The sequence below is a fragment of the Lineus longissimus genome, chromosome 3, assembly GCF_910592395.1.
Source record: "Lineus longissimus chromosome 3, tnLinLong1.2, whole genome shotgun sequence".
Classification (NCBI taxonomy): domain Eukaryota; kingdom Metazoa; phylum Nemertea; class Pilidiophora; order Heteronemertea; family Lineidae; genus Lineus; species Lineus longissimus.
The window spans coordinates 18,363,720-18,376,877 of record NC_088310.1 but is presented as its reverse complement, the minus strand read 5'-3'; the positions used below and the strand labels follow the sequence as shown (position 1 = coordinate 18,376,877).

Genomic DNA, 13,158 nt, shown 5'->3' with positions numbered 1-13,158 from the left:
ATTGAACAATTACTGTCCTCGGCCCAAATCACTTGCTGGTGGTTCTAGGCATTCGTGGACACAGACTTTTCGTCTGGAGATGTGACCTCATTAGACAAGTACTGTCCTCGGCCCCCAACAACCTGCTGGAGGTCCTTGGTGTGCATTCATTTCACAGAAACTCTTCCATTGGTGATATGCATTCATTGGACAAGTACTGGCCTCGGCCCCAATGACCTGCTGGAGGTCCTGGCTGTGCATTCAGTGGACAGATACTGATCCACGGAGGATGTCTCTTCCTTGGAAAAGGACTGTCCTCGTCTCCAATAACCTGCTGGACGTCCTGGGTGTGCATTCATTTGAAAGATACTGTTCCACTGGTGATATGCCTTCATTGGACAAGTACTGGCCTCGGCTCCAATGACCTGATAGAGGTTCTGGGTGTGCATTCGTGTACAGAGACTGATCCACGGAGGATGTCTCTTCATTGGACAAGTCGTGTCCTCGTCTCTAATAACCTGTTGTTGATGTGCCTTAAGTGGACAATTACTGTCCTCGGCCCCAATGACCTGCTGGAGGTTCTGGGTGTGCATTCGTGGACAGAGACTGATCCACGGGGATGTCTCTTCATTGGACAAGTACTGTCCTCGGCACCAATAACCTACTGGATGTCCTTGGTGTGCCATCATCGGACAGGAGATATGCCTTCATCGGACAAGTACTGTCCTCAGCTTCAACAACATACTGGAGTTTCTGGGTGTCCATTGGAATCAGTAGACAGATATGTGTCTTCATTAGACAAGTACTGTCCTCGGCTCCAATGACCTGCTGGAGGTCCTGGTTGTGTATTCATTTGACATATACTCTTCCACTGGTGATATGCCTTCATTGGACAAGTACTGTCCTTGGCCACAATGACCTACTGGATGTCCTTTGTGTGCATTCAGTGAACAGATACTGATCCACGAAGATGTCTCTTCATTGAAAAAGGACTGTCCTCGTCTCCAATAACCTGCTGGACGTCCTGGGTGTGCATTCATTTGACAGGTACTGTTCCACTGGTGATATGCCTTCATTGGACAAGTACTGTCATGGGCTCCAATGACCTGCTGGAGGTCCTGTGTGTGCATTCATTGAAGAGATATTGATCGACGGAGGATGTTTCTTCATTGGAAATGTACTGTCCTCGGCCCCATTCACCTGCTGGTGGTTCTGGGTAAGCATTCGTGGACACAGACTTTTCCTCTGGAGATGCGACCTCATTAGACAATTACCGTCCTCAGCTCCAACAACATGCTTGAGATTCTGGGTGTCCATTGGATTCAGTGGACAGATATGTGCCTTCAGTGGACAATTACTGTCCTCGGCCCCAATGACCTGCTGGAGGTTCTGGGTGTGCATTCAGTGAACAGATTTTGATCCACGGAGGATGTCTCTTCATTGGGAAAGGACTGTCCTCGTCTCCATTGAACTGCTGGTGATGTGCCTTCATTGGACAATTACTGTCCTCGGCCCCAATGACCTGCTGGAGGTTCTGGGTGTGCATTCAGTGAACAGATTTTGATCCACGGAGGATGTCTCTTCATTGGGAAAGGACTGTCCTCGTCTCCAATTACCTGCTGGTGATGTGCCTTCATTGGACAATTACTGTCCTCGGCCCCAATCACTTGCTGGAGGTTCTCGCTGTGCATTCGTGGACAGAGACTGATCCACGGGGGATCTCTTCTTTGCAAAAGTATTGTCCTCGTCTCCAATAACCTGTTGGTGATGTGCCTTCATTGGACAATTACTGTCCTCTGCCCCAATCACCTGCTGGTGGTTCTGGGTGTGTATTTGTGGACAGAGACTGACTCCAATGACCTGCTGGTGATGTGCCTTCATTGGATTCTTACTGTCCTCGGCCCCAACAACCTGCTTGAGGTCTGGTTGTGTATTTAGTGGACCGATAGATACTGATCTACTGAAGATGTGTACCGTTCTCGGGCCAAGTAACCCCACTAGAGGTCCTTGGTGTGCGTTTCGTCGGACTAGTGTCATGTCCTCGAATCTGGCTAGAGCACCTGGATGTTCTCGTCTCCAGCTGGCTATCCTGGGGATGCCCACAATTGGCTTCAGTTACCTGGAAATAGAGTCTGTATCTTTAATGGAGGAACGCCGTCTTCCAGTCACTTGAGCTTCGCGATCCCGGGTGTGCAGATTGTTCCTCTGCACTGGATGCAGCCTACACAGCCATCGAGCACATTGTACATCAGCCAACCTCTGCCTGTATCATACAGACTCACCATAGCTGGCACAGCATGAACTGAACACATTTGGGCCTATGGTAGATGTCATCAACGGGGCACGGGGCAGCGGTAGCGCAGTGGAAGAGAGTCGGTCTCATGATCAGGAGGTCGTGGTTTCGACTCCCGGCCGAGTCACTGCTTAGTTCCCCTACTGGTCGAGTTCAAGTGAGCACCTTCTGGTTGCTCCTTGAAACCCCTGATTGATTTCTGTGGAGACCGGGGTAATAATAAGATAACCTAAAGCGATTTGAGCGAGAACTTAGTGTCACGGAATTGCGCTATATAAAAGACTCATTATTATTATCAACGGGAAGAACGCACAAGCCATGTTATCTGTCAAAGATTAGGAGACAGTTTATGATACGATGACTTGAAATCCAAAGAATTTGTGTAGTCGAATTTGAAAAGAGTACTTCGACTTCTTAACAGAACTTAAATCTTATAATCCTTGTATATGTCATGTGTATGTACAGTTTGTATTGAAATTTGTATTGAAAGTAGTTGCGCTTTCGTTATTGAGAAGAATATAAAGTATAACATATTCAAGTGGCCTCGGAAAACCCAAGATTATATTTCGAATTCGACCAATCCTAAGTTGAGAAAAGTGAAAAAGAAATGCCCCGTTCTATAAATATCAATTACCAACCATTCCAGTTACGTATTGTCGGCGATGGTGACACGCGATGAGTCGAGACCTGTCAAACTGGACGCCATTGATTTCATTCTACCCGCGCTTGAAAACAATTCTCTTGTCTTTCTAAATCGGTGAAAACAAGAGGTAAGTGTTGTCTTTGAAAGCTTCTATTTCTGCCCCCCCCCCCCCCCCCCCTCGCGAATTTGTAAACAATCCGCGGGGCAAATTGACAGCCCGTCGGTAAGATTCGTGACGACAGTCCTTTCATAGTCTTCCCAGGGGAGAGACGACGCTGATCCACGGCGTCCAGAGTGTACCGTCAGTAAGTGTCTGCGTGACACTAATATACTGACCACTCCGAAGAATGATATCTGAACAGTGGAACGGAGAGTTTATTGGTACATGTATTATCGATACACTCCGATTTCGTCATTTATTCTAATAATTGCCGGTATAGAAGTTTGAAATGTCCTTAATATCTGAGGTGTTGACAGTCATGGCATCAAGAGAACCATGGACCATAATGCGTCAGAATAAAGTAGGACCGGACACTTTTTCCAGGGAGACACTTTCTACTTCTGCACCGGCCTGCATTAATCTACTCCATTTGTCTGACATTTTATCACTTCCTCCACAGACATATTTCACAACCTAAAAAAAAGCTCCAGAAAACCTCATTTTTGGAAAGAGCACCCCCAATTTACCCAAGAAACATGGTTTTCTGTTGGTGCCACAAATTCTAAAACGAAACTTCATTTCTAAGCACATTTCTAGTGTTCATGAAGCATGAAAAAAGTTCCGTTTGACAATTAACCGCACCAAGTTCTGTGACCTGGAAAATGTAGTGTGAGATACACAAGACATAAAAACACAGTTTTCTGGAATAAATACTTGCACAGGTGTACAACTAGTTTAAAGTTTACATGGGCCGGTTATAGATTCAAGTCTGCGTTTTATCAAAACTCTGATTACTATCTTGATTAATATGTGTCTCTGTTAAATTTTTAGGTCGTGATTCTACCGAGCGCCATTTGCAGTCTAAAGTCGAGTACATGGTGAGTAAACAACAATCTGGTTATATCGCTTTATGAGACAAAACCACCATTGATTTTTTAAGCCTTTTAGCAGTTAAATTGTCAATGTTTGACCGCGACGCATCAAATGCTGCGTGGGGCTGTGAATCTGAAATTTTGATATTCCGGACAGTCGGGCAAGTAAATGGTGAAAAATAACTGGTAGTTGACCACGGAAATTTTTTGATAATCGACAAATTAGACAGACATTGATATTTCCACTAACTGGCAGAAAAATCTCAAAACACGCCCCCTATTACCAAATTAGCAAAATTCGAAATTAATTTTTTCATCAAATAATTTCTTTATATCTGTAGACTTGCCACAACAAATAATTTTTCAATGCCTCTCCAAATATGTACTTGAGAGTTAAAAACATGCACTCGTCTAATTGATAGGACACCAACCTATGAATATTCATTAGTGGTCTTGTCTCTTATAGATAGTTTCGAAGTTGAGAATATTAGGATGGATTCGGGGCGTGACATTGTAGAGGAGGACCCAGAGGCCGAAACAAAAGAAGAGGAACCCCGGCGAGCCGTATCAGCCGAAGGTGCTGGGAGACATAATATCATAGAAGTACACCCCGATGCGGACACGAAAGAAGAGGAACCCCGGCGAGCCGCATCAATTGAAGATGCGGGGAGACATAATATCATAGAAGTAGACCACGATGCCGACACGAAAGTTAATGTAGATGTAGCGAATACGGCTAATGCGGGATGTGACAACGAAAAAAGGGCAAAACCGCGAAATGATTTTTCTTCGAGAGATGTCTCGGTTAAGTTAGGTGTTCCCAGCAGTGGATTAGAAAAGGACAATTCCGTGGCGGATAGTGGTATTGTCGTCGAAGAGAATCCGGAGGCTGAAACACAAGTTCAACTGGGTGGCGGGACGGACGAGAACAAGGTGGTTTTCAGCTACTCGCCTCTCACGCCAAAACGATTGAAAGAATTCTACCCGAAGGATAAAGTGATAGGTGACGGGGTAATGGTGTTTGGCAGACTTGCACCTTCAGGGGGTGTCCAGGTAAAACTTAATGACGCGACGATTTCACAAAGACAATTTTCATTGACACTTGTCCACAAATCGGACCAGTGGTACTTCGTTTTTAAAAACCTGAGCAGGCTTAAGAAGGTTTTCCTAAATGAAGAAACTTTGGGACTGGATGAAAGCAGACGACTTCCCCAGGTATCACGATTGCGTATTCGTGATCTTGATTCTAAGTACGGTGAAGGGCAAAGCATGGACTTTTTGTTGTGCGTGGAGACGTCAAATAGATGGAGTAGTTACATATTCGAGGTAACATTTAAAGCTGACTCGAACTTAGACTTCGCAATGAATACACCAGGTTCACAGCTGAATGCGCCCTTGCAGTGTTCCCTCTCACGCAATGTGTCACAAGAGGCACCCAGAAGTTGTCTTGGTGATGATGCCTTCCAACAATAAGCATTGTCTCTCTGTCATGAAGTGGTAATGTAAAGTTTATCAGATCCGTCGCGACTGTCTTGCTTTGATGATATCTCTCATAAGGTTCCATCAGCTCAGTGGAGAGTCGCGACGGCGCCTTGCTGAGTTTATTGTAGAGAACGACGTGTCGTAGGAGTGTTAAAGTGTCGTTCATTTGCTTCGCAATCCAAAGATTTAATCCAGAGTCTCACAAGACGCATTAGAAGAACTGTTGAGGTGATTCACTCTATGAATGTATCAAAATTGTTTAAGGATATGCTTTTGCTCTCTGTTAAAACATGTAAAAATGGAATAAATTTTATGCCACTTTCTGTGTCGGAGTAATTTCTTTTACACCATGTGTATCGATCTCACGAGAGTTCTTCAACAAAAGTGTCATGGAGCTCTTGATAATCTTCTTGATCATACTCAACACCGATGTCCGAAAGTGACGTTCGTGACGGGCAAATTATTTCTGCTTGCTTTTCCGGAAATCGAATGCGGTCGGTTCCGATAGTCAGTATTAATAGGTTATCAATATCACCATCAGGGTCAATTATGTCTGCATGTTCTACCGCTATCAGACATGCACCGAGTTCATTCGTCATGAATCATTTGTCCACTTCAAATATGCATGTATAACTGCAACACGAGCACATGATCAGTCCCACTGCCCCGGTCTGTCCAGCAAGTCTCAACTTGTGCCAAGCCTACATTCAAGACGGCCGTCTTTATGACACTGGCTTGACGACATTCCCGGGACAATACGTTTTCCGGGCTGCTGGCTCAAAACACCATCCGCTCGGGCGGAGACCGGTATGTTGCATCTCCAGACATCTATACCTTTAATGATTCAGTCGTCTCAGCTTCAACTCTGTGACGGTTTTTTCAAATCACTCATTTCAGTTCCCGTCCACGAATTGAAATGAAAGGAGCTGGGGTGCAACTGAAGAATTCCTCCTCGCAACACAAGACATTGAAGGAATGGTTCAGCGCGCTGTCGCCGAAACTCCAGCAGTTAGTTCGCGAGGCTGAGGACCAATCTTGGCCATTCGTCTTCGAGGAGTGGCAGTTCGAGCCGGACAACAAGAAGGAGATCGTCAACATCAATGATCTCATCCAGTCCAAGAATTCAGTCTATCCTGATATGACAGAGGAGGATGTTCTGAAGGTTGTTTCGCATGCCCCCTCAATCGCCGAGTTGTACAAATCTAGCATGAATTGCAGAATGCAGTCTTGATTAGAGAGGCAGTGCGAATCTCATTGGCGTCACCATTATTCGATGCCCATCGGTGTTTTTTTCAGTCCTTCACTAAGACAAGGCTGACTAAGAACGCCAAAATCGGCATGCAGCAGTCAGGCGGGTCAACTTCTTTGAACCCCGGTGACTCCCATACCCCGGACGCAGAGGACCGACCTCGTCCTATAGTCGCCGCGCGCCCTGTCGCCCAACGAGGAAAAACGATAGGGATGACGAAATGGACTGCAATGGAGTCTAGGTGACACAGGAAATTCGAACTTTTTAACTGCAACAAGTGATATGTCCCGGTACATGTACATGTATCGAAATGGTTGCTGAAATAACGTGTCTATCAAGTTTGACTCGAACGCCGTACTATGGCGTGATTGAAATTAATATTTCTAATGTTGTTGTTTTTTTGTTCCAGGAATGTCTTGAACATGCCTATTCAGAGAAGGCCTTCGAGACGGCCGCGTCAGTCGCCCTCCTGCTTGATCGGTTGATGTATTTGCATGGTAACTCCAAATACATCCTCGACAAGGTGGACGACATCAAACAGCAGGCGCCCACCACGGCCATCGCGCCACAGGTCTACCTAAGGAAGGCAAGGTTCCTCAAAGATGGGGGCTCTCTCCAAGATGCCGACAAGACGCTCGATTTCATTCTCTCAGAGAAGGGACATAAAGGTTGGTCACCCCTTTAAAACTTACACTCCGGACGCAGTGGACCGGCCTCGTACTTCATGAGTAGGATGACGAAATGGAATGTCCCGGGTCTATCAAAACTCTACTTTCCAGCTTATGCGTCCACAGATGGCGGTGTTGGAGACCAACTTTCATCAGGGCACATCCAGGTCTTTTGCGTCTTCTCTGATATGCCTGTTATATCTGCAGACGTTTCATCTTGGTTTTGTACTATCTAACCTTTGTATAAAGTAAGGAGCTATGGTGCACCCCAAAAAACTGAAAGATCTGCTTCAGGAGAACTCCGTATTGGACTGTAGGTCCATGTCATTCTGAACCATCAGAGGTACTACATCTTTGAACTCCCTTCCCTTTTGTGTCACGGAGTCCGGGTTGGCGGAGTGGATCCAAAACTTAAGGGTCAAGACGGTCATTGTACTCAATTTGTCCTTCCAGAGCAATGGCGCTATAAGGAGGAGAGCCAGTACAACATTGTTCACGCAACATGCGTCCAGGTGAAAGGAGTCATCAGACATAATCTCGGTAAGCTATTACTTATACTATCATTATTTTGGCTGAGGACCAAAGACATACACGCAAGTCCTACCCGGTCCATGGCTTCTCGCTGTCGAGATACTGGCCAGAGATTTGATCGAAGTCCTACCCGTTCATGGCCTATCTGGCGGGATACTGGCCAGAGATACGAAGATCTACCTGGTCCGTGGCTTCTTTTGCGGGATACTGGCCAGAGGTGTGACTTAGCTGCGAATTTGCACCTGAGAATAAGCTGTTCTAATGTAATTTTGAACAGAACTGGAAATGACAGCAGGCCTTTTCAAAAGTGCAAGTGTGAACGTGCAAGCTACTGCAACAGTATCCTCAAATTTAAAGTCAAGTACATGTGTTCAAGTATATACAGATGGCTAAGCTGAGCGCTCTTTCGTCGAATCGGATTGCGGAAATCGACTAGATTACACAAAAACACTTCGTTAATTGATATCAAGTGAGTGCTTGTTTATTTTTTCTGTCCCTCATGTTCTTGTATATAGGTCTTTGGTTGGAAGCTGCAGACCTTATCCTCGAGTCTATCCGGAGATACAACAGCCTACCCAAGCCCGACCAAAAAGAAATAAGCTCCTCGTTGGGCATCCTCTCAGATGTCCTAAGAAACATCTCTCATTCAGAGTTCAAGCAGATGCTGCTGAAGTATGCGTGCCGCTATAACCATCCCCTTGAAGAGGCCTATGCTGCGAACAGACAGGCTGCCTGGCTGACTAGATTCGACCCATTTTTCTTCGCGAGGCATGCGGTAAGCGGGCGGCCTTGAAAAGACATAGTCACAATCATGAGACTGCTTGTCTTCTTTAAATGAATTCATTGAAATACTCTGATTCTACTATTAGCTAGTATAGCCATCAATTGGTGATTCGAACAGTTTTGCATTCTGGTGTGAACAATTATGGCAGCAGGCCTACCACATCTTTGGGCACATCCCGGTGGTCGAGTAGTGCTAAATAGTCTAGGTATTACCCTTAAATCTTTATGCGACGCAACTAAATCTAGGGGCAACTCGCAAATCGAGTTATGGCGGAAACGACTTCGGTATCTGGGGCACAGTCGATTCTGTGGGTGTGAGTGCGAATCTCCCCAAATTGGCGACAACCCTGACTGGTCACAAGTTTTTTCCTCACTTCCTTTCATTGCTTTAGCCCCTCACATTTTCTGAGGCTGATTTCATTCCATTTCTCTTCCAGCGAAGGGCTGGCGAGGTGTTGCTCATGTTCGTGATCACACTGCCTCAGGAAGACCGGCTTAAGCAGATCACTCAGGCTCTCAACGACCTCAAGATGAGCCTCAAGGGACACCTATCATTGAATAAACTCACGAGTCGAGAGCAGCTGAATGAATTCACATGCGCTGTGTACCAATGTTTCATAGCCTACCGTCTGATGGCTACCCCAGGAGCAATCTCGAAAGCTATTGAGATCGAAAAGAACTGCATGGTCATTTATGATCATCACTGCGCCGCTACTGACGCTGTTCCTCTCGAGGAGAACTTTGTCAAAGCAATCCATAAAGTCCATGACTTGCTGGAACTACCGCGAAAAACTGTCAGTGCTCCTGAAACTAATGAGTTTCTCAACCTACCAGCTTATGAATACCGGTACCCGACTCTCCGAGAATCTGTGGCATCGACCCCTAACCACATAGGCACTCAGGTGGTGTCCCATCCTGAGGACACAGCCAACAGTCGAGCGCCATTGTCCCGTTTCCGCACCCGGGTTACGAGACATGCTACTGGTGCTGCCACTCCAAGGAAAGACAATCAAAACGAAAGGGCCATGGAAGAATCTGCAACGACACGTGTTCGTTCAATCTCTTGGAGCCTGGCACCTACACTTACGGAACCAGAGGCTGACACCAAGCCATCCAAACGACAACCAGCGGCTGCTACTCCTATGGTGACCGAGCACAACCGCTCGGGTACTCGAGCTCGACTCACCCGTTCCAATACAAGAGCTAACAGACATGCTATTGGCTCCACTGCAGGGAATGGTGAACAAGAAGGAGACACTTCAGTCGCTGATCTCTCGGAAAAGACAACTTCCATCTCAGTGAGTTTGTCAGTAGCACCTACTCTTATGGACCCAGAGGCTGACACTCGACCATCAGGACGACGGCAGCCAGAGACAGCAGACTCGTCAAGGTATCGAGACACAGGGATAGCAGTGAAAGTGGGAGATAGAGAAGGTCAGTTTCAGCAGATGACCAAATCTGGCGGAGGTCCGAATGAAGAGAGCGGCACTCCTGCGGTAGTTCGCCCGCCTGTCGCATCGCATTGCCTGGGGCTTCCGAGCGCCAATAATGTCGTAGAAACTGCTTCTTGGACTGGTAGTCTCGGAGGACAGTTTGAATTGCCGCATGAAGCTGCTACTCTTGCTGATGATTTTGGTGTTTATGCTTCATCTGAGGATACAGGTTACAGTGGATCAACGCAAGGCTTGATGAATCCAAAGACAGAGGATGCGTCCATCGCGAGTCACGAACAAGGGGTCGAAATTGACGAGTACGTTGAGAGTGTCCAACCGATGAACCTCGAAGACAAACCCACACAACTCCCGCAGACGTTCCTCGTGCCTGATCCAGTGAGCCCAATAAGCTCATTCGTAGACTGCACCCTCTCTGCATTGCCTGGACAGACAATGAATCCTTCCGCTAATATCGAGATGACTGATTCCCGCCAAGGTCACGCCTTAAAGACAGGCGAGATACCGTTGGGTGTTCATCGTAAGTATCTACTTGGCACATCATGATTCCAACTTCTGAGTATTTCCTCAATGGCATAAGTAAGTACATGTACGTGTATCGGCAAAGGTTATGACGTCAATTTTGTCACTGAAGACGCTATCACCAATGATTCTGACTGAAACAAAAATACACAGGTACTGCGACGGGTTAACTGACCGCTGAGACATACTTTTTAGGCTATTGAACTGAAATCTCGTCCTTTTTTCCTTTTATATAGAAGAAATTCAGAGTTGTTTCATTAAAAGAAAGGTTTTAAAATGGAAATTATTTCCATACTGACGATTGACTGAAATTCAAATTCAAGTGTCGTGCACTGAATATTAACCTATGTGTATAAAACAGATAGAAAGAAAACTTCTGTCTGTGTTGTCCATGTGCCACTGGCAGTCTGGTGGACGCCGCCGGGGCATCTCTAGTCATCGGTGTCCGCCTCCAGGGACCGGCCGTAATTTCAAGAATCTACACATGTATTTCCCAGGTGCCCGGGTGTTTAAATTCGACGCTGCCCACAATACATGGACTTGCTCGACGACCCTGGTCTACGTCGATGACAAGCTGGACGTTCGTCCAAAGGGAGCCATGCGTGACGTCATCAAACTTCAGTATCTTAATCAGGATGAACCAAAAGCAAGGTAACAAATTAAAGGGTACATCCGGACACAGAAATAGACAATCTATCTACTCTGAGGTCGAATTGCAGCAAGCGCTAGAAAATATCTCTCTGATACGGTGTCCATTTTTAGATGCGTCGTTTAACTCACCAGATGTTCTTTGTCTTGATAGATACGTTGGCAAGAGATACCGAGATGCCAGGCGGAAGAAGCTGCATTTGTACTACCAGGATGTCGTCTGCCAGATGACAGCGCGCCATTTCGTGGCCCTGTTCAACCAGGCGCTCAAGGACGACAATCAGGCCTGGAAGATCCAGTTTGTTCCTGCAGCGCACATCCAACTTTTGTCGGATGACCACAAGGACATAGTTTATTTGTTAAATGTTGAGCCGTTCGTGGAGGGGTCAGATTTTGTCAAAGTGACCAACAACTCCAAGTATGTCAACCCAGATTTAACTAAGGAACTTGTGGACGTGTCCCTAGCCTTTATGCACTTTACATGGGAGCAGTCCGAAGGCAGGATACTGGTGACAGACCTTCAGGGTTGGTTGCCCCGGGACCAAAAAGGCACCATCATTTTCACAGACCCTGCCATTAATTCAGAACCTCTGAAGACCGTATTTGTTACTGGTAACCGTGGTAAAGAGGGTGTTGACGACTTTTGGAGTGAGCAACATCCGACATGTAACGATATATGCTACTCGCTAGGAATAAAGAGACCTCAATTTGCCTCTTAATTCTTACACTCCAGAGGCAGTGGACGGGCCTCGTCCCTCATCCTAAGGATATCCAATTAGGATAATGCAATGGACTGTCCTGGGAGAGTCTACTGAATTCCTAGCTGAACAAAACGCTATTTTACCAGAAATGTAATATATCTATTTAGTGAAGGGTGTGTGATTCATGAATTCATAACACTTTAAGAATTGAAACACTCTGAAGAGTCTATACACCTTGGAACTGCCAACTTTGGTAAAGGTGGCTGGGGCGTTTTTTTGCGCGGTCACTGACTTGTAAGCTCAGTCCGTGACGCGATTGACATCGAAATGCAATATCTATCACGTCCTGTCAGTCAACATGACATCAATCGATAGGACTGGAAGGCAGAGGGTATGGTTTGGATATAAATTTATTGCTGGGAATTTTGAAGACCTCTATTTCGGCTTGGGTTCTGAGTTTACATGCTACTGCAAGTCTTCAAAATACTATTAAATTGAAGAATATTTCAAGCCAGCATTTGACCTTGAGCATTTGTAAGGTTAAAATAAGCAACGTTTGTATTTCTGTCCATAACAATATCTGAGTTAAAACTTTCCAGAATACATGTAAATAAAGTTCAGGCATGCAAGCGTAATGTTACTATTTGTTCTTAGCAGATTAGTGGCTCGTGACTGTGCTAATTTCTAAACATTGTGTTTGTTTGAAGTGTTAACAAACAATGAAAGGGAAATATTCTGGGAGTGCTGAAACTGCCGGGGAATGGATTTCCTCAAACATGCACAAATCATGTATGGTGGTATTCTTGTTGTCAGTTATTACACAAGATGAAGTGTTCTTATGTAATTGTCGCATGGTTTTGACTTCGATGAAAAAGGACAAGCACTTTTGTGCAAACCGTTCCAGACTTTGTAGCTTGAACTGCAGACTAATTTTTTTCGTGAGGGACTGGTAGCTTATCCTGTGTAGCAGGGCTTTCCAACTACTACAAGCAGTCTGTAAGGGGCACCAGGCTGATCCTGGGGGTACAAAGAAACTGCCAGGGGTGCAAGACTGCTGGTCCAAGTTGCACTTAACCACCGTGCACCTGGCTAATGAGTATGACGGGTCTATTTTGGCCTTAAAGTCTCCCTTTGTATAGTACCCCCAGGTATATGGCACGGCTTAACCCGCCGGCC

At 45.8% G+C, this 13,158-nt stretch overlaps 1 protein-coding gene across 2 annotated transcripts; it reads left to right on the top strand.

The window, feature by feature from the left end:
* Nucleotides 1-2,924: 2,924 nt before the first annotated feature.
* LOC135484094 (alpha-protein kinase 1-like) lies at nucleotides 2,925-13,158 on the top strand. 2 transcript variants are annotated; one of them, XM_064765202.1, is made up of 10 exons: nucleotides 2,925-3,042; nucleotides 3,907-3,953; nucleotides 4,414-6,236; nucleotides 6,327-6,591; nucleotides 7,088-7,346; nucleotides 7,800-7,886; nucleotides 8,393-8,652; nucleotides 9,098-10,631; nucleotides 11,131-11,284; nucleotides 11,436-13,158. In XM_064765202.1, the coding sequence occupies exons 4-10, from the start codon at nucleotides 6,346-6,348 to the stop codon at nucleotides 11,998-12,000; spliced, it is 3,105 nt and encodes a 1,034-aa protein (XP_064621272.1). In that variant the 5' UTR covers nucleotides 2,925-3,042; nucleotides 3,907-3,953; nucleotides 4,414-6,236; nucleotides 6,327-6,345; the 3' UTR covers nucleotides 12,001-13,158. The 2 variants fall into 2 exon arrangements, with proteins under 2 accessions (XP_064621272.1, XP_064621274.1); XM_064765204.1 differs by lacking the exon at nucleotides 4,414-6,236.